The sequence below is a fragment of the Neodiprion fabricii genome, chromosome 4 (assembly GCF_021155785.1).
Source record: "Neodiprion fabricii isolate iyNeoFabr1 chromosome 4, iyNeoFabr1.1, whole genome shotgun sequence".
Taxonomy (NCBI): domain Eukaryota; kingdom Metazoa; phylum Arthropoda; class Insecta; order Hymenoptera; family Diprionidae; genus Neodiprion; species Neodiprion fabricii.
The window spans coordinates 16,614,061-16,635,852 of NC_060242.1; the positions used below are offsets into that span (position 1 = coordinate 16,614,061).

General features: G+C 37.3%; 4 protein-coding genes across 8 annotated transcripts; 1 reads left to right on the forward strand and 3 right to left on the reverse strand.

Annotated features, from left to right (window-relative positions):
* Nucleotides 1-140: 140 nt before the first annotated feature.
* Nucleotides 141-2,543, reverse strand: LOC124180910 (probable asparagine--tRNA ligase, mitochondrial). Of its 2 annotated transcripts, none has more exons than XM_046566828.1 (5): nucleotides 2,399-2,543; nucleotides 2,008-2,243; nucleotides 1,142-1,713; nucleotides 552-999; nucleotides 141-429 (listed from the first exon to the last, which is right to left on the reverse strand). In XM_046566828.1, exons 2-5 carry the CDS (start codon nucleotides 2,149-2,151, stop codon nucleotides 166-168), a joined length of 1,428 nt encoding a protein of 475 aa, XP_046422784.1. In that variant the 5' UTR covers nucleotides 2,152-2,243; nucleotides 2,399-2,543; the 3' UTR covers nucleotides 141-165. The 2 variants fall into 2 exon arrangements, with proteins under 2 accessions (XP_046422784.1, XP_046422785.1); XM_046566829.1 differs by having other exon boundaries at nucleotides 245-440.
* Nucleotides 2,544-7,495: 4,952 nt separating this feature from the next.
* LOC124180245 (ragulator complex protein LAMTOR1) lies at nucleotides 7,496-10,275 on the forward strand. Of its 4 annotated transcripts, none has more exons than XM_046565524.1 (5): nucleotides 7,502-7,739; nucleotides 8,411-8,487; nucleotides 8,608-8,697; nucleotides 9,195-9,393; nucleotides 9,482-10,275. In XM_046565524.1, the coding sequence occupies exons 1-5, from the start codon at nucleotides 7,689-7,691 to the stop codon at nucleotides 9,569-9,571; spliced, it is 507 nt and encodes a 168-aa protein (XP_046421480.1). In that variant the 5' UTR covers nucleotides 7,502-7,688; the 3' UTR covers nucleotides 9,572-10,275. The 4 variants fall into 4 exon arrangements, with proteins under 4 accessions (XP_046421483.1, XP_046421484.1, XP_046421480.1 ...); XM_046565526.1 differs by having other exon boundaries at nucleotides 7,505-7,728; XM_046565527.1 differs by lacking the exon at nucleotides 8,608-8,697 and having other exon boundaries at nucleotides 7,496-7,739.
* Nucleotides 9,892-12,696, reverse strand: LOC124180244 (protein YIPF1). The gene is made up of 4 exons (XM_046565523.1): nucleotides 12,354-12,696; nucleotides 11,861-12,246; nucleotides 11,596-11,776; nucleotides 9,892-11,481 (listed from the first exon to the last, which is right to left on the reverse strand). Exons 1-4 carry the CDS (start codon nucleotides 12,556-12,558, stop codon nucleotides 11,300-11,302), a joined length of 954 nt encoding a protein of 317 aa, XP_046421479.1. The 5' UTR covers nucleotides 12,559-12,696; the 3' UTR covers nucleotides 9,892-11,299.
* A 3,606-nt stretch (nucleotides 12,697-16,302) lies between these two features.
* LOC124180241 (ATP-binding cassette sub-family G member 4-like) lies at nucleotides 16,303-21,020 on the reverse strand. Its single transcript, XM_046565518.1, has one exon. It carries the CDS (start codon nucleotides 19,111-19,113, stop codon nucleotides 17,311-17,313), a length of 1,803 nt encoding a protein of 600 aa, XP_046421474.1. The 5' UTR covers nucleotides 19,114-21,020; the 3' UTR covers nucleotides 16,303-17,310.
* Nucleotides 21,021-21,792: the final 772 nt, after the last annotated feature.

The window sequence follows — 21,792 nt, forward strand, 5'->3', positions numbered from 1 at the left end:
GCTGCAGTGTACGTAATAATCACTGCAAACTTTGTGCAATGATTGAAAGAAGAGAAAACATAAAATCTTTCCAACCATCTTTGGTCTTGATCTGATTAATACTAACTGCAGTGGTACGTTTGAATAAAAACAAGTAATCGTACTCAGTGTAGAGCACATCTTTATTCAAAATTTGCAGTTGTGAGGCCACCTAGGAAACGGAATAGTATCTTTGATGTTTGGTATGCCCATTATGGTCTGCAAATAACGTTCGAAACCCATTCCGAAACCACTGGAGGGTACATTTCCATATTTACGAAGTTCTAAGTACCAATCTAGGTTTGGGGTAAGCGAAGATAGCTTAGACTGTAACACGTCGTAGTTATCTTCGCGCATACTGCCTCCTATCAATTCCCCGACGATGGGTGCCAAAAGATCCATTGCCGCCGCCTTCGAAAGATCATTGAATAAAAGAAACAAAAGAACCAGATTTTTAAGATCTTTTTTTTTTCCCAAGTTGAAAACGGGCAATGTGAAAGCATAAATATAAGAAGGGGATAATTTCTCCTTACCTTTGTCGGGTCGTGGGAAGCTTTTTTCATATAAAAAGGCTTGCTATCTTTTGGAAAGTCAACAATAAATATCGGTACTCCGCTGGTATGATGCATTAGAAATAGTTCGTGCTCTTTTGAAAGGCTCTCTCCATATTTAAGAGGCAAACTTAATCGATCTGTATTCTTCTCCAATATTTTTATAGCTTCATCGTAGCTGATTATATCAAAAGTCTTATGTAGCCAATCTGGCTCTGGTGCTCCATGAATACGAAGATCTGAAGCACCCTTATCGAAGACATAATTAGTCACGCTTTTCAACAATAATTCAGCCTCTTTAGCTAGCTCCTCAATATTTTTAGTAAAAGCTATCTCAGTCTCGATCATGTAAAACTCGGACAGGTGTAATCGAGACTTTGAATTCTCTGCTCTAAAAGTCGGACCAAAAGAGAAAACCTTGGACAATCCTCTGAAATTGTTTTTCAATTTTGTTTAACGATTTAAACAGCGGAATGTGACTAAGATAAACCTCAGACTGGGGTGATATTGTTTAAAAAAAAAAAAATAGGTAAACTGTATGCAGCAGCTATATTGAATCTTTGCCCATTCACCTTACTACGGATTCCAACTGTAGCTGACCAGAAACCGTGAGAAATACTTTAGTGTTGAAGTAAGCCTCTTCGTCTGATACACCTTCCTTTTTCATGGATTTCAAAAGCCCCTCATTTGCTGGTCTGACTGAAAACACTTCCCCTGCACCTTCGCAGTCATTGGAAGTTAAAACTGGTGTGTGGATTCCGACAAAGCCTCGACTTCTGAGATGATCTCCTATAGCCGCAGTGGCCAAATCTCGTATTCTCAGCAGGCTCCCAAAGCTATTTGTTCTCGGTCTCATATGCAAATACTGCCTAATGTATTCTTGCGAATATTTTTTCCTAGGCACAAACGGATAACCATCTGAAACAACGCATTCCCCAACAACTGAAATGGTTTCCGCTCTTAGTTCTACTCTCCCATTCGGTCCCATTGCTATATCACCCTCTACTGAGATGCTGCTTCCATAGGTCAAGTTACTCGGCTTAACTGATTTCGGTATTACGACTTGCAAGTGCTCACTGCACGAGCCGTCTGAAACATCGATAAACACGTTCTCCTTCATGTTTCGCAGCGCTTTGACCCAGCCCTGAATGAAAAACCAAGTAAATGGCGCGATGTTAGTAAGTCGATTGTTGTGGATGTCTTTTTTTTCGGCATTTAATAGACGGATGACGAGGCTCATTTGTCAAACGCACTCCCGTGTAAAGAATAATGGATACCACAGATTGTTCGAGATCGAGTATGCGGCAATGATTCGTCTGTTGAATCCGTTCGGATTACAAGCGTTGAAATTTAATTGCGAAAGATTGGCAGGTATAACTGCCATCATAATTTATCATGGTGAGAGAGAGAGAGAAAGCTAACGTCAGTGAAGGCCAACCTTAATTATTCTCCGTTTTCCTACTGCATCGGATACGTTTGTTTCGGATATCCTGGCACAGCTGTATACATTGCGTCTTACAGCGATACTATTCGCGAGAAACAAGCTCCGCGGTACTTCGAGTATCAATTTAACAAACGCCATTCTTCTGCTTTTTCTGTCAAGCAAAAAATTTCAACAGACAAACCAAACCATTCGCAGAGTACGACGACGTCTCCATTGGCACGACTACCCGTCTGCAAGTATATAGATACGCGCATTAAAATTATCGTATACGTAACTATAGTTTACAAAGTATAAAATAAATATATTCTGTGTATACATGAACATACGATGATCACCGAATATTTTATTTTTGTTAAAAAATTTTTATACGCGATGGGATAAATACCTTTTACCCACTTCGACCGTGATCGCAATTATGCTATAATTTCGGTCTAGTTTACCTCCCCCAACATCCATATGCCGTTGACTGAAGAATATGGAGGTACTCATCCTTATGTCCCATAGTGTGTTGGCCATAGAGGTATAAGAATAGAGTACGGAAGGTGGAAGCTCTGTAAAGAGAGAAACCTCTCCGCCTTGTAGAAGGTCTTGTGCATACTAACTTCGATTACCAGGTAATCGATTGTATTTGACATTTGTAGGTGGCTTATACAAATCACATATCTCTTTTTGAACGACCTTTTCAACATTTACAACGCCACCCTTCGGAAACTTGACAATATAGTCAATTCTCACTTCTTGAAATTAAATAAATATGCAACCGTGCAATGTCTAACTATCCTTGTTTCAACTTTCTTTGATGCGGAGTTGTAGATTACAACTGTAAGTATCTTTTGTCAACGGTAGTACGTACAGCCGACTGGATAAAAATTTAAATCAGTTTTATCAGTTATTGAAAAGCAACCGTTGATTTTGCAACAATGTTATTTATGTAATTCTGAATATTTCAAAATTTGCCTTGTGAGAAAGAGATTTTTTTCCCACGTTTTCTAGCGCTTTGAAAAACTACGAATTGACAATAAATAATAATCAATATTTAGCATTTTAACAATCAAGGGCGTTGCCTATGCCTCAAAGAGCGCGCGCGAACAGAGACTCACGATCTTCCTTCTCATTTCCTCATTTTCAAAGATAATTAGGTTCTTAGGGGGTCATTTTGAAGATAAAAAATAGTTCTGTGTCGCCTATTTTGCCGAATTTGCGATTTCGCTTTCAGATTTGCGAAAAACGTACTTGAAAGTATGTTATCTTTGAAGTGAGACACAACGGACAGTGAATTTTTTTTCGAAATTCGGCGAAACAGGCGACTCAGATCTATTCTTTATCTTCAAAGGGAGCTTTCCAGCAATGAGACACAGTATGACACTGTGTTGCACGGTTGATCACTGTGCCTTGGTGCTTGTTGGAACGCTTTGAGGTTCTTAATTCAGTCACTAGAGTCCACTCATGCATTATACGAAAAATCTAGGAACACTGAGCGCTCCAGGAAAAAAAAAACATTTGTGAAACGCGTGTAGATTATCATTGCATTTAATAAATAAATATAAGCAATACCATGCGTTGAAAATAAAATCTCTAACTAAAAAACTAGCAGCAATGAATCCGACACAATGTCCAACCATGCTCCGCAGCTGTGTCCGACTGTGTCGTTCTGCGTCGTTGTTGGAAAGCACCATGTTCGACACAGTGTCGCTCTGTGTCGCTGTGTGTCGTTGCTAGAAAGCTCCCAAAATGACTCCCTAAGAACCTAATTATCTTCAAAAATGAGGAAATGACAAGGAAAATCACAAAGCATAAGACAGCAAATTTTTCGCGCCCCCGACAACTCTCAATCCACGAACCACCCCTCAAATCTTCGAAGCCCAGAAGGCCGCGCGTAAGAAACAGTAAATTCACGACCGACAGACGACAAAAAACTGTAATATAAATATACGTACATATGTACATAAATACAATAGCTTTGTATACCTATAGCTTACGTGTAATACTTCTGTGATTTATGTTTAGTTAGTTATATGTATTACTATGCCAAAAATTTGCTAGTCATATCGTTATAATTATATATCTGATTATTCATTCCAGGAATACTTTCTGCAGTCTGACCGAACTGCGTGTATAGGGTGATTCAGAAAAAAAAATGAATTTTTTTTTTTCCTTTCGAAACAGGTTTAAAAGTTTCATTCAGGTAAACAAAGACACTAGTTAAAATTTAAGATTTTAATATTAATAATCAGGGGTGGCGCATAGCACTTTTCGATTTTCCATAAGAATAACATAGGATAAATGTTGTTTGCTTCTTCTAGTTTTTATAACTAGCTAACGAAGCGTCGTAAAAAAAATCTAAAGACGGATTTTTGTAGGAAATTGAATGCTCTACAAAAAAGGAAGCGTACATTTTACTTTAAATAGATGATAACTAATAATTAATTTTTGCAACAATGACGTACTACTTTCCATAGTTTGCGCTTTCTATAGAATTTATTTAGCCATATAATGTATACAATGCTCGATGCCTTGTTATGATATCAATTTTCTCGATCAAGATTACTGTCATGTTTCACTTATACTGTTTCAATTTAATTTCTATGAGATCCTTTTCATACAGGTTTCGTGATTATGTTTATTAAGTTTAAACGAGTTTGATTTCACTTTTATCATTTTATATTATTTTTTATCATTTTGTATTTGTTTGGTGCAAACCCGATCATGGTTGGGAGGTAGGGACGGGTTAGGTGGGTCTCTGTTTGATAGCAATCTATACGTGGTGCGACCTAGGAGATTGATGATATTTTCGTTGTTATATCATGAATTTGCTAACAGCTATTCGTTGCAATTTTCAATTTGAAACGACCTGTGACGACGTCTGGCCGGTATTCATAAATAGTTACGTATTATTTTCGAAACTGTATTAGGAACAGCTCTCAGCCGATCAAGCTATGCTTTGAGCTGACTCAAGACAGTCCTGCAAATCGAACCTGACTATGAATACCGGCTATTAGACTATTACCAATCACGTGATCGCATTGCGTAGAAATACGGACGCCGGTGAATATAATTTTCGTTGAAATACTGAGAATGTATATCTATATCAACATACGTATGGGGAATTCTACGTCACGTCAATCAAAAAATGACCTCGTATTTTTTCAATCTATTCATACTCTTTTTCACATGAAATAAAGGTAAAAAGAATCGATACGCATTTTGGTGTTCGTCCGAATTATGTTTGTTTTGGAAAGTTATAAGACAATCATTCAATTTTGATGCAAAAGGAGCGCGCATATATCCGGTTCTATTCAACGTGGAGGCATCATTTACAGTGCATTCGGAAGGTGAACGAATAAGCTTTCATAAAAAAAATGTAATGTTGAACATTCTTGAATATCCCAATTTTTACAAACAATTCAAATGTTTGACGATTTTTACCTCATTAATGAAAAGTTTTTGAATTATAAGAAAAATAGTTTCGGGTTCCTTATTAAATTCTGTATTACTAGTAAATTTTTCAAGTGGAATCTGAAAGGAGTCTATTTTTTTTTCTATTATTCATCAGGTGCTGCGTCGTGCCGAGCGCGGCACACTGGGCTGTTTAAAAGTATTTGAAACCGAATGCCCGTGAGGGGTGGTGGAGGCTAGCCGCGTCACCCGCCCCACTCCAGCGACAGCTCGGGTGCTCCGTCTCACTTGTTTCTTTACTCTCTCTCTCTCGCCACGATTAACGCGGGAAGCGGAGTAGCCCGTGCTTTCTAGCTAAGCAACGCCCTTAAGAAGAAAAATATGGTTTGATAAGTACGTCAATATTATACAGAAGATAAAATACATTTTTTAGCTGCTTTTCGTCACATTTTTAAAAAGTCGTATTACTGAAAGACAATTTTAACAGTTTATCAAAATTTAAAATAAATGCAAAAGTCTTCTATTCTTCGTTCCAGTTAAATTGCAACGAACCTCGTGATAGATTCATTTTCATTATTCATGCTTATTGTATTTATTCCCAAGAACTTGCGTAATTTTTCTTAATTAAAACCCAATGACTGATTCCAAATTTTGGGAAAAATTTATAAAATAGGTTCATCCTTCTACATATCATCAACGTGCTTCTCGCAAAAAGAAAAGTGTTTCAGAATTTTTCGGATATTTTCAAAACTTGAGATATCGAATTTTTTCAACTCATAATTTTAAAAGTGCTCAACAAAGCAAACAAAAAGTCTGCATAATCACTTTCTTGAAATGATTAGAACTAAAAATAAAGTATTTCAACATTTTTTCAAAATATTTGCAGCTCAAAGTTGACTACGTAAAAAACTTTGAAAAAATAAATTGAGCGTCTTAGAAATGCTAATATCGCCTGTAAAAGATTTGATATATTCATGTAAATATAAACAATACACGAACTTGTATTTGATTGATATTTATTTTTCCGTTATGTAATTTCGGCGTATATATTTCTTGTACGGGATTTTCTCAACTTTTCAATCTCACGATGACGACTGTATGTTATCAACGTTTTGCACGTGATAGTTGTTTGTTTTCAAGAATTTCTCTTACGTGCGTTGTTAGTTGCTTGGTTGATAATACGTGAAACTACTATACCCCCAAACCCGGTCAAACTCAGCAAACTGTTACGAAAAATAACTCGTTATCAGTCTTTACATATCCTCAGTCAACGTTCCCTATGAAACATCTAAAAATGATCAATAAACATTAGTACATACATATAAATGAGAAGCAGCTTTTGGTTATATGCGCTAGAGCTAGATTAACGTCTGGGACTACTGCCTAACTACAATTGTTTCAATTTTCACGAATCAACGATCCACTATCAGATGTCGAAACTTCACTATCCAACACCACCAAACGATCAACAAACGATTGCCAGCATGGGTAATTGCATTTCAATGCAATTTACAGTTAACGAGGAGTTGTCGTAAGTTAGACGTTCTGGGATTGTACAAACTCCCGGAATTGGTGCCTAACTAGAGTCGTCTTATTTATTTTATTTTTTTTGACTGGCTTAGGGGAGGGCTATGTTTCTCAATTTTTTCAGGTAATTGGAGGACTAGTGAATGTTGGAGAAACGCTAATAAACACCAACATACGACGAACAAACGATTCTGCACAAGCAAAATTCAAATAAATCCCAAAATCCAACTGTGAGGGGTTAATGTCACTGAACTCCCTAGCCGGTGTTGTTCTAATAATAACAACGTAACTATTAACTATCAAGGCCGTGTTCGTAAATTGACTGACAGTGCTGAAAATTCCCTAGGACAGAGTCGGAGCTATTCACGAACTTGCAAGCGCAAAAGAGATGAAAGATTGCTGACGGTACTGTCAGTCAATTTTCGAACACGGCCCAAACCTCGGGTACTCACTACAGAGAGAAACCTATCAAACACAAACGATCACAGATTACTTTTCGAGGTACTGGTCTAGACTATTTTGTATTACCAGGTTTTAGTGGGGGCGAAACTGGTCATCGGTACGACGACGTCGGCAATCTGAACGATTATAAAAACATTGAAGTTACTGACAAATGCGTAATTGGTTACGTGTTGTTGCACAACAATGATAGAATATTTGTTCATATAATTATACGAAGTCATAAAAAATATACTTGACACAGTTTAGACTTATTATTTACATAAAGTGGTTGAAACAACAGTCACTATGGGATGTTGCCCAAGCCTTTGCAAAGAAGACAATGGGCCGCAGGTATGTCAGATGTAAAGTACTTGGACTAATCCTTGTCTTTTATTTTGAGTTTATTTCTTCTCCTTTGCTCATCATTCTCACGTCTACTACTTTAGAATTGATACGTGAGTTTCAGTAAAGGCACTTATCAAACTAGTCTCAATCATCATCAATCGTAAAGGTACAAATTTTGTGTAGGCATTTCGTCGCCACGATTGTATTTTTATTTATACGCTGTATTTTTCCATTGCCATAAACGACTTTGACAGCTCTGAAATGTTAATTTGATGCCACTTCTCGTTCGGCGAAAAAATAACTATTTAACATTCCATTTTTGCATATCTACAATGACGCACATCATCTAGGAGCTGAAAAATATAAAAATTATAGTGACAAGTAAAGCCACGGACACACGAACGATCTCCAAGTGCGATGTCATCATTATTATTAACTACAATATCTGGCGATTTTTCCATTATTTCTGCCCCCCTGTGGTATTTTTATTTACCTTATTTCGCGATAATCTACCCAGATAACTTTGATCTACTGATACTGCTGTAATAATTATCGTTTATTGAAACTCATTAATTGACTTGAAATGCTTTCACCAACATTTCTCTCACAACAATAGATTAAGACTGAGTAGACTAATTACTTCTAAGGTCCTAACCTGAATCTTAATTCGACTGACTTGTATTTTCAGGGTGACGCAGCTAACGAGAGAACACGTTTGCTCGTAAATCCGGTCAGCAATACACCAAATATCCCAACAGCTCACAGGTGATTGATCAGACTTTAAAGCATGCGTAAAAAGTATTTGTGTTCCATTCTTTTTATTATAGTGACTGTCACTTATATAATATCAAATGCTTTTTTGCTTCTTATTTTATTATTTTCCAGTGACGATTATGTTAATCCATATGCGAACCCTGTCCCAAAGAAGACTGATGAACAAAGCGCACTGAACCGAATCTTGCAGGAAACTGCCGCGTAAGTATTTTTTATTTATTTTTTTTTTGAATTTGTATCATATTTATTTTGCTGTTTCCTAAACTTGAGCTATACCTTCTTAGTTCTCTGCATCGAATGCATGCTACTGCTGCACGTTGGCTTAGTACCAAGTTTATATTTAAATTGTCTCTCGGACAAGCTTACTATACCTTTGAGTAATGCTTTAGAATTTCACGATTTCTGTTTTTCTTTGTGCATTTCAAGTTCTGTTTTATACTAACATAGCATGGTAGCCTAGCTTCTACAGTTTGAGCCTTGGAATTGGCTTCTCCATCAACTTTTCAACTCGAGGTTTAATAATTTTCTAAATTATACCTATTTTGTAAATACTTTGCTGACCGTTAATTTAATTCTCTGTGACTTATTTGAAGCAGTAAAAATAACAAACAAATGTTATAAGAATCATTTGACAAAGTTACATTCAATAAAAAATTCGGCTCGATTTTGCCACCTCTAATTTTCATCTCCTTTATCAGCAATGTGATCGATGTCGGTGCTCTCGACTCGCACAATTTGGAACAGCACGAATACATGGATAGGTCAAAAGCATATGCGAAAAGAATAGAAGTTATCGGTGTTCAAATACCTGACCATCCGCCATGTCTATTAAAAGATATACCAGCGCCCGAAAGAGTATTGGCTGGGGAAGGGCTGCCCCAGCAGGATCGAGAAATGGTAAATAATAACTTCCACTAATATGAAATAGAAATGATGAAGTAGTGAAATTTCTATGATTTCATTGCTTATCTAAATATTTTCACAGGTTACAGATATGATGAACAGTGCGGTAACCGCGTTGAGCGAGATACAGGTGGAACATAAAGAAGATTTAGTCGTACCCTTCCTGTCGTGACTGCATTTCAATCAGATGGAAGCTTGAGCCTAAAATTTTAATATGTCTAATGACATTTATAACAGCTGTAAGAAGAAAATCAAATTTTCTACTCGTTAATACATTTAATTCTTGTTACAGATCAAAGGTATAGATACTCTACTTGTTCGCCATAAAATCTTTATTGCAATTCAATTTTGAGCTTTACACTTAGCAGCAATGGAAACATATATTAATTTAGGTCATGCTAATTCTATGCTTGTCAGAAACTCTCGATACTAGATATATCCCCCGATTTTTATTATTAACTGGTTCTAACTTTTTTTTTTCATTTTTTTTAGTGTATCACCGTTGCATCGCTAAATATTGTTTATCGTGTAATCACTCGCGAATCGATTCTATCAAAAAACCGTAGTTTTAAATGATTGTAAATAACGGTTTTCTCTCGTAACGTTTTAAAGTATTACTCGGACGTGTTAATAAACCAGCATTCTGAAATTCTTTTGAACTATGGTTAAAAATCCCACTTTTTGTGGATGACAAGGTTGCATATTATGCTTATCATATTGTACAAATTGGCTGACGGGAACAGTGAGACGCTAGCGCAGGCTTGATTGGACAATGTATTTTGTTGAATGACAAATACAAAATGTTGAATACCCATGGCGTTAAAAAAAGGCTTTTCATGTGAATATGATGTAATAAAAAATTTGTTTCATTTGTAATACAAATGGTATCTTTGTTCATTAACAATAGTTCGAGGTTTTAGGGTAGAGTCAAACTACCTATAGATATAAAGAATTCGCTTGCAGTTGCGTTAATTAACATAAATAAATAAATAAATAAATAAATATGAGAAGTTATCAGAAGAGGATAACAAGACGACTACTCACTAGGGTGGTTGAAAAAAATAAAATTTTATTCGCTTTTACCCCCTTCTAATATTGGTGTTTCATAGAAAAAAAGATCTCGAAAGATTAGCTCTTGAGCTCAGTCTAACAGGTCACTACTTTAATTTTAATTTCCCTTTCATTCAACATGAGAAAATTTCACTTTTCGTTAAAAATTAAAATATTCGTAAACTATTCAATATTTTTGAAATCCATGCATAGATAGAATCTTGAAGGTGATTCTCTTTGCGGTAAAAATTGGTAGTTTTCAGATGACTGTAATGTGAATTCTAATGATGATGACTATGATATGTTATAGCGGTTTGAAAAGCTCGTAAATCAGCTGCAACGATCTATACATGAATTTAAAAAATATCGAATAGTTTACGAGTATTATAACTTTTAACGAAGAGTGTAATTTCCCATGTTAAGTGAATGGGAAATAAAAATTAATATAGCGACCTGTTAAGATTTTACTTCGGTATCTCATCTTTTGGGAGGATTTTTTTATATCATAAACGAACATTTGAGCAGGTACGAGCGGGAAAAAATAACTTTCTTTTAACCACCCTACTACTGACATTCGATTTTTTGTCCAAACACGTTTATATATTACTATCATATATATGCAACTAATCAGGAACATACATATACAATATTAGTAGCTGATTTATTTATCAATACCACTTATTTAAATTGAACAGCGAATAATTACTTGACATGGTATTAATATGTAATATAAGGGCAATCAATTTTTTTTTTTTTTTTGAAATTTGCTACGTCGATGTACTCAATGAGACGTTTATCATACAATCTTGTGTGTAATTGACAATTGAATTAAGTATAGTTTAAAGCTAGTCTAAGTTGGTGACGAACTGTTATTCACTGCTTTAACAACTGACGCAACTGTTGTTACAACTTCGATAATTTGGCTGGCACTAGGAGTAGATCGTGGATTGTGGAAAAAATACATCTTGAAACCAGCAGCAAGTAAGAAATGCATTCCTAGGATTGCTATGGCATAAATAGCTTTGTGCTTACCTGAAAACGAACAAAATAAACTTTAAAATTCCATATCTATGATTGACTACAGCACAGAACAGTAATTCATTTCTCAAATATTGTTCTTAATGTAATCTGTAGCTTATCTTTTACCAGCTATAACTGGTGACAAAGAGCGCAACAACACTCCACCAGACATGAATGCAGCGATTGCGACAAGTGTCCATTGTAGCCAACCAATCTGTATAGTCCACAGAAAGGCGACGGGTATGTAAATGCTCAGGGAGTATCCATAGAGGCACAGGAGTTCCAGGATCCCAGGAGCAGTATTCGACTACAGCAAAGGAAAATGTTAGTTTTCAAGAAGTGAGTTGATGTTCATTTGTTTTGCGAATGATTTCACTTTTCTGAAATTCACCTCGATTAATTCGTTGTCATCTTCTCGCTTGCTGGTAGACCATTTCAGAGCGCCCCAAAGTGCAAGGGGTAACAGCCAGGCGTACATAAAAATGGCGGTAGCGGCATAAGAAACTATATGGAAATCATACCGCCAGTGAAATCCCTGCGAATTTGCTGTCTGAAGGTAATTAGCCATATTCCCACTAATCGCTATGGCAAATATCAATGTGACACAGACCCAGAACGGGCCGTAAAGATCAGGCTTTGGCCGGATGTGGGATTCGAGATAATTCTCGCCCCCTCGCGGTATTATGGACCTGATTATCCTTTGCACAACGTCGTCAGTGTCGACATTGAAGAATTTCTGATAGTATTCGATGCTCCAGAAATTGTGCTGCAGTTCTTCTGCGGAATTGGAAATTGTGTTTATTCTCTCGAGACAAGAAAAATTTTAAAGTAGGTTAACCTAGTTTTGCAGCAAAGAAAATAAAAGAAAAACTGTGAATACAGACGGTCATTTTTGTTCGGCATTCCTTGTAGGTCCTCGATCATTCCGATTCCCGTACTGTCATTCTGGATTCCGACGAAGCCCTGATTGTCGGGTGTATCAACATCCAGCTGAGCCTGTCCACCACCAGCGGAACGATTTATTGGTGAGTAATCTTGAAAAGATATAAATTGGGAATCCGACGATTTGTCGCCGTCCCCGTTCATCATCTTTGAATCGTTTACTGCACTTTCGTTCTACTTTCAAGTTCGATTTTGACAACCCGTACACGTTGCACCTTATTTTACTACTATTTCTCCAATCCCCGTGAACAAATCTCTGTTTACCTTAGAGCATATACTACTGGAGGTAACCACCCGTGCCATCAGCCTCGCGAAAACTGCAGCCAAAGTGATAAGAGAGAGAAGATATACTCGTTACAGCCTGTCTCTCTCTCTCTGCATATGATTGGCCGAGAAGAAGCGTGTCGGCCAACCAGATGTAGGGCAAGAGAGACAGGTTGTAATGAGTATATCCACTCCTCTCTCACTCCGCCCCACTTTCTGTGCACGCGTGGTAGAATTCTCTTTGGCTACCACCAGTGTTATATGCTCCAAGATGTTTACTGACATGCTGAAAAATTGCCAAATATCGCCAACCACAGGTATTATTTTGAACAAGGTCTGAGGGTTCGGGGTTAAAGGTAATGCCCTATACTTACTGTCTTGCTTATGAGATTGCAGCATTGATCTACACTGCTGAATGCGTCGGTAACGGTAGAAATTTCCTTCACCGTTTACTGTTAGTGCAACTCATAAGGTTAGATATCTTCAATAATTTTTAGTCAATGCTTGCTGCTAAGAATACTTTGCGAATGTTCCCACAGATTGCAGCAATATATAGTATTTTCAAATTCTTTCCGCTATTTTTCGAATCAACCTGTATTGATTACCCTTACTCAACCACGCTAACAGTTTGTAGGTGGACGAAAATTTGAAGTTATACATTCTTTCGAAAACATGGCAAAACAAAAAACAGCCCTAAACCCCGATCTGGTTAAACCAAAGTACTGGTTGACTGGTCTATTTTTTTTTTTATAAACCATCAATTAATGGTCAAGCGTGACTGGTCTATGATGCAAAAAAAAATTTGGAACACTGATATCGTCGTTGCTCAGCCAACGATATAATACAACTGCTGCACATGACGTTGGCAACAAGCTGAAATCCGTCAGTTCAACAAGTCAGAATGCTATGCGCGGTAACGCGGTTCTATCCATTGAAATATAGATCTATCGTGATTTCAATTCGACTGAATTGTCACAGAAAACGGGCGAAAATTAAATCCTTGATGTCGTAGTGCTATTGCCTGGATGATAAATTTTGCTGTGAAACTAATGAATAACAGGTTGACAACAGTAAAAAATGAACGTTCGAATCCCCCTAAATTTTAATGTTCCGAATCACCGCAAGATGGCAACCGTCAACACTTTCAAATCCCGTCTGCAGTCGGAAAAGCTGGATTTTTTGTTCGTATGCCGCGACCAAAAGCGAGGTACGGAATCTGTAAGTTTCCATGTATTCAGATCTGTTATTAATGTTCAACGTTTAATTAATGTACTCATTTACATTCCTGTCCGCTGCACTCATTATCAGCAATGACAATATGTTTCACGCTTCTTGTTTTCTTGACGTCGGATACATAAATAATTACAATGACATGAAATCTATCCCGAGTCACTTATAGTTTGTCTATTCGGTACGGATAAGTTTCTACATCGTTGCCACTGATTGATTTCTCATATCACTGGTTATAAATCGAGTTACAAGCTTATTCCCCGTATAATTACACCGCTCCATCACATTAACTATTTTCTTCTGCTATACCTGTAATCTATGCAAATAAATTTTTGCGCCGTTATTAGTTTTTATTATCACCATCATTATTTAGTAATTATTTTCCTCGACGCAGGCGCGATAGAAACGGTGACACAAATAGGCTCATGTATGCAACAAACGTTTGCATAACGAATAGATCGAGTCTCCCACATGTTACCACTGTGTGTTTACGACACATTGTGTGTACACATTATACATAGATTCCTGTTCAATGTAAGCTATAATAATAATAAATATCATCAACATAGCCTGAAAACAAACGGCTATAATTGAAATACCCTATCATCAACATAGCCTGAAGACAAACGGCTATAATTGAAATACCCTTTTTTCCGTCAGCGTTCTTCGTCATGTAGACCACGTCTAATCAACGTTGTTGAGGGAATTTATAGAGCAAGTCTTTCAATGCATATTATACTCTTGGTATCGAAGCAATAATAAGTGTTGTATTCAAATTACTATTATAAAATCTTGTAATACATATAATTGCGCTAATCGTAATTCCTACATTTTTTTATATGTTGTCGTTTTTTTTCTTCCGTGGAACTTCTCATTCTACCGTATACAGAGATAATTGCGCCGCAACAAATGGCAATTTCCATTAAATTCCGTACAACGTGTTATATTGTAAATTGTTGCTTAACTCGGTGATAATTATTTGGCTACCTTCAACGATTCCGATACAGGGATATGGCGATCATCGAGTATATTATATATCTATTATATCATATATTTGTAATCGAAGGACGTTGAAAATGAAACGCGCACGGGGATAAATGTTCCGAAATTTGTTTACCGGTCAATGTAATTCCCGATACATCAACCGAACGATTGTATATATTTAAGTACGAAATTCCTCTCATTGTTAAAAATAACCGAAATTATAATGGTACAATACTTTGATTATACTTGAGTTTTAATTGTACTGTGTTATAAAACGGAATTACCCAAGGTTTTCTTCGTCATTCATGAAATTAAATTACCTTCTTAACGCATATGATAAACATTTTGGAAACGTTCTTTTCAACATAATATATTGATCGTCATACGTAATGGTCGAAGGCCGCGATCGAATTTAACGGCCTATTAATTTGGTACCAATTCATTTCCTAATTGAGTTTCGGCTCATAATATGATTATAATTGCTAACGATCAGTATCGATCGGAATTTTATTCCCCGCAGATTTTACGTGAGTTGATGCATAATTGAAAACTTGTAGATTATAATAACAAGGTTAATTTGTAATAACAACACGGACGACTCATACGAGGATGCCTTTGTACGTCGAGCTTTCTACGCCAGCTCAGTAAACTGTTGACCATATTTTTTAATTTCACCAAGGGTTTTCCTAAGTTAGTACAACCCCTAAAAAACTTCCAAGTTTTTGTTCAAATTTTTTTAATCACTTGTCTTTTCCCTTTGATTCGGAGACCAAATATTTTTTTCTTGTTTCATAAAAATCAATTTATGTGTTTTTGAGATGAGTTTAAAAAATCGTAGGGAAGAGTGATTGAAAAAATTTGAAAATATCTTAGAATCCTTTTAGCGGTCGTACTAAAGTAGAAAAATCCTCGGTGAAATTAAAAAATTTCATGATCAACCGTTTAACGAGTTGGCGTGGAAAGCCTCACGCACATTCACGCGTGATATAATAGAATTATAGTCGCAACGTTCAAATAATCCGGGGAAAAAAGACGGACTTTAAATATTTCCTTTGTACATTTTTAAATAACATGCATAGTAAAGAGGCGAAAACGCCTTTCACGTTTTGTGCAGGCTGTCTACGTGAGAATTTGGAATTCTTGATTCCGGACATGCATAAGAATAGTTGATTTGTTAACGATTTGTATAAAATTTCATTTTATTCCAAAGTGTGAGAATACATGTGTGCAATGTCGCAACCGGTTAATAAGAGTAGGAAAATTGTTGGAAATTGCATCTGATGAGAGAAAAATGAACAACTCAGATGACCGATTAAATGTTACAATCATTTTTTTAAGTTGTTTTGATACTATTCAAACGCGGCCGTCTGTTCCAGATTTTCATATAATTATAGTATAAAAGAGTAATCATCGTTATATTGTAAACAATTTTTATTTCACACTTGAATTTTAATAGATATAAAGTACCTGCCATAATCAGTTCCGGGATCTTGAATAAATATACACATTTTGACAACAATAACATTACAATGACAGCAGTAGGATGAGTCACTAAAGAGTGAAACAAAAATTCTACAAATAAATTATTCACTGTTATTGACATCATGATTATTCTAAAATTAATAGATCGCTTTTTGTTCGGAAATTTCTCAAGATCGTCTTACTACAAAGTGGAATCATGAATATTAAACCATCTTCGGTATAAGATTAAAAACATATTTTTTTACACTTTTTTCAACTTGATAATAATTTAATTAACACGACAGAAGTAAAAACTCAGAAATAATTACATCAACTCATTTAAAAAAAAATAAAGATAGTACATTCTTCGTATTTCATTAATATATTTCGGCAAGAGTGGGAAACGACAGTAATATTTTCCATACCATTAACGAATGTAAATTTTGACTTATACCGATCTTTATCATCTAGCGAAATGCGTCGCGTTTAAAATACAAACATTCATTATCACATGGTCGTTCCATTATACATCCTGTTAAAATTTGTTCTATGCTACCCTGTTTATCCTAGTCCAGCTGATAGCGTTATTTCGGTCATTTTAGAATGGAATGTAAAGGAAATCAAGTCACATCTCAAACCGACTATGAAGTATTCAACTGCTCAGTCATCTTCAATTAATCAACAGGCATGTGTGGATTTGATAATTAAATTTCGTGACATGAATACGCGTTGAATCACCTCATATTTAGAGAAACAGAGAATTTATGACAAATTAAGTCAAGGAGAGACTTCTGCGTTAAACAGCGCAGAGGCAAGTTTATAATAGATCAAATAAACACCGCGTGTACTGAATAAAACATGACGATATGAATAATAATAATTGGACGCTAAACATACTGTCGTTCTTAGAGATGTGACTGGATGATTAACAATAACAAATTTTTTAATCTTTTCTTTCGCTTAAGAAACAGTCAATTTTCTTCTCAATGTACAATATCCGATTATTCTTAAAACGACAAAATGCGCCGAGAGGAAAACAATATCTACCCAATATTTGCCGTCTGTCATTGCTAACTCATTGAGTATGGTTTTGGGTACGCGATAATGACAATAAACTGCCTCTTCTGGACAGTTCAAATCTCCTCTGTTAAAACCGTAGACTGCCTGAACGAGTCCTTCAAGCGAGTAGCGAAGATAGCTCAAGTAGCTCAGGTAATAGAGGAAAGTTGGCATGTGATTGAACAATACAAAAAATCCAGCAAATGTCAGCATAACCGCGGTAGAAATGGCGCCTAGGAATGTACCGTTGATCGGGTTCACAGTTGTTCCCAAGACAAGACCGATGCTCTCCGCTGTCAGAGTGGTGAGTACAGCGATGGCGAGGAACATCAGAAATCTATTCCAGTCGAGCGGTTGACTACTGAGGAAGTAGGAAATGGAGCAGTAGACGATGGCAAAGAGAGTCTGCATGGGCAGATTGGCGACCAGAAATGCTGCGTAGTAGGTTTTGAGGTGATACCAGTTGTTGAACTGCTCCTTCTTGAGCACGGGGAGCTGAGACGGGAAGTGAAGAACTGCGGGCATCATGCTGGTGTAGCACAGGTAAACGGCAGATACGAGCAGGAACCCGACGTTGCTGATGGTTTTGGAGCCGTCGTCCCCGGCGTTGAGGTACAGCAGGCCGAGGAGCACGCCGACGCAAAAGTGGAGAATCAGCTTGAGGTGGGTGACAGTCCAGTCGCGGTACAGCTGGACCAAGTTGCGGTTCAGCAATGTCCAAAACCTGCTCAGCTCTGACGGAGGGTTGATCAGGACCTTAGCTTTTCCTTCTTCGCTGAGTCGCCTGTCCATCTCTTGAAGGTTGATGTTCTTTATCACCGGTGGTGCCCTCCAGTTTTCCTCACAGGATGCGATGGCGAGCTGCTCGTTGAAGTTGCCATACTCCTTGTTGATCACCTCTATTATATAGTCAGCGGGATTGTGGTACTTGGGACAGTTCAGTCCCAAGTTGTTTAAGTATTTGACAGTGTTGTTGGCTGCACCCTGGTACACACAGTTACCCTCAGCGACAAGGTAAATGTGGTCGAACATTTCGTATATTGTCGCACTGGGCTGGTGGATGGTACACACTATCGTTCTTCCAGCCTTGGCGAGGGATTTCAGCGTTGAGACGACTTGGAGAGAGGATGAGGAGTCCAGACCAGTCGTTGGTTCGTCCAAAAACATGACAGGCGGGTTGTCCAGGAGCTCGAGAGCGATGCTTAGTCTCTTTTTTTGGCCCCCGCTCAGGCGGTTGCAACGAGTTTTTTTGGTTTTGGAGAGGTCCAGGGAGTCAAGAACGTCGTCTATCAGCATTTGTTTCGCCTTCTTGTTCAGAGATGCACCCAGCTTGAGGTCGGCAGCTATTTGCATCGCCTCGTTCACCGTAAACAATGGGAGAAGTTGATCGTCCTGTTGAATGTAGCACGATTCTTTCTTGTAAGCGTTCCATTCCTGCTTGCCGTTCGAGCCGATGTAGCTTATCCTGCCGGAGACATTTTTCTTTCTGAATCCGGTCAGGATATTTAACAACGTCGATTTACCTGCCCCGGACGGACCCATTATAGCCGTCAATTCCCCAGATTTAAACCGACCCGATAGTCCCTTGAGTATTTCCTTTTTCGGGGTGCAACATCCATGCTGAGCATAGAATGTCACGGAGTTAAATTCTATGTCTATCGACTGTGCCTTTGGTAGGGTTATCAGCACCGATCGTTGGTACATTTTATTACCAAACCAAGTACCGATCGTGTAGAGATAGAGTAAATGAACTGCCGAATCTAGAACACTGAAAGTCAAAGTCGTTTGGAGACCTTTACTTGAGGTCGACAACTTGGGAACTTTGTATCACCTCACTTACTCGTGAGATACAGCCAAGTGATGCGAGTAACTGAGTTTTGTAGCGTCGGTGAATCGCTTACATGGTTCCTGTCAGGTTTTTCTCATTTTATTAGTTTATTTGCCAAGGAAACCGGATCTTTACTGAACTCAGAGAATACTCAAGAAATACCTTGACAATACCGGTTTATCCACACTTGTAAACTTCAAATTGCTCTTTCCTTTTTCTGTCGAAGGACTCCTAGTTTGGACATAGGTCTACTTCCCGCCGGAGTTGTTTTCAAACTGAGGAATCCTCTATTAACTCTGTCCGTAGACGCCGGATGGATGGATAGATTCAGTTGTCAACTCCCTACCACCTTTGTTCTAGCTGTAATACACACTATACAGATAAAGTGTGCCGAGTCTCCTTTCTCTGCCGCAAGTTTCGACGTGCATGTATGCATGTACCTGCAACCGCGGCTTCAAACTGTGTGCGTTAAACCATGCGTCTGCTATTGGTCAAATCGGCGTCGCGAACCCCACACAACGATAGACTTGCAACTCACACAACCGTAAACTCACGACTCACACAACCATAGACTTACAACTCACACTTGAATATTGCGACAGGTTGACCCGACCGCTTCGACACGCAATTCGAAATTGCGAATTGCAATAATCGTTTGAAATATTTCCAGGCAGAGAAGACGCTCGTAAAACTGCATCGTTACGCTGATGAACACTGGACATGATTATGTTTTAGCACGTTTTTCATTTCAGTATTTTCTTCTTTTTTGACAAACGTCGACATTATGTTGCGCATGTATTGTATTGGACGTAGCATCAAACTCACGGCTTGTTCGTGCTGTATTGCCGACAACGACCTACATACTCGAATTCACAGACATCACTCTTAAATTTTGTACGATAAGGGAAACATTCCCCAGCATATCGTCCACTACAATCTGGGTTAAGTTTGAGGTTATCTTGAACTGCTATCAGCAACTATACCGTGACTACATCCACTATGCATGCTGAGAGAGTCGGATGACCGATGACTGCACATACACGCATGCATAACGTACCGTACGTATGGACTTGGTACGATGGTATAACATTACACGTGTAACTGTATCTACGTTTTTCTCGTTTTTAAAGGAAAAAACTATGTGGCTGAAGTTAGTAACGTTACCGTATCGAAACGTTGGGACAAAAATTTCTATTTTGTACCTTTAGAATAACACAATAAGATAAATTGATAAAATCTGAGGTTGTTCATGCTATATTAACGGTTTCCTAAATTTCACATAATCCTTTAAAGTTGCAGAATAACGAGTATTTCTAAAGATACAGCATTACAATAATGTTACAAACTTCAGCCTGATAAAAGACTATCGTACAGATTGACCAGCAGTGGACCAGCAGCTTTCCGTCGTAGAAGATTTCAAACTTTGACTGCATTTAACACGTATGATATGCGGTATTCTAGTATGGAAACTACACGCGATGAATCGTCTATTATTCTTCAACGTTAGACACATACCACTGTCAGTTGTTCGGAACGATAATAATGATAATATGCGTTTGTGACATAAATTTAGTATACATTATGCAGGCGGTAGCATTAACGTGAAACGCGGACATTCAATTCGTATGTTATACCTATGTAAGTAAAGCAGTCGTTAGTTCCTGTCCTGCGTAATCGGTATTATACGGATATGCGTGGTTTTCTGTGATGGTCGAATTAATGTCGGTATACGTTTTAGCACGGACTTAGTTTTCAGAATGAAAATTCGTCGCTGTGATCCGATCGGGTCAAATATTCATAGTTGAATTTGAATTCATTATTCTAAATTATGCAACTTGCGTGATTGTATTAAACCTGTTTGACGTATTTAAGATACATACATTATACGTTGCGTGCCTTGTACATATTGGCAAAATCGTGCTAGAAATGTATAATTTATTCATTACATTATACGAAGTAATAATATATCTCGCGCGTTAACCGATGAACTGTATATAATAATAACTATACAGCACATATCAGATTTTTGTACAGTTAATTATGTCTGTAGCAGCAGCCGACGCGTGAGGTCAAATTTTTATTTCAAGTATGCGATACTTGGATTGCGAAAATTTTTACGCTTCATCTTGACAGAATAATTTATTCGCGATGTTTTTATGTGTTCTTGTATGTTACACCATATACATTAGGGTGTCCGTTATTTGGGTTCTACTGTAATTTTTTCGATCCCCCCCCTCCCCAAAAAAATATGTTCATATTATAGAAAAAAATCCCCTGTGAATATAAAAATTTTTAGAATAACATTAATACGCGCTGGAAGGCGATTGATATTTTAAATGTAAAGTACACTGAAATTTTCGTGTGCTTTAATTAATATTATTTTTTTTTTTTTCATCAACGAAAATGGACTGAAGAAATCAATTTAATGCTTAAGAACAATGTTTATGCCTCCAACTAAACGAAGGAACAAAAAAACTTGAGTTGAACGCACGTATTCCGTAGATAACGACATTCAATTAAACCGTAAAAATGGTCTTGAGATTAAATGTATTATT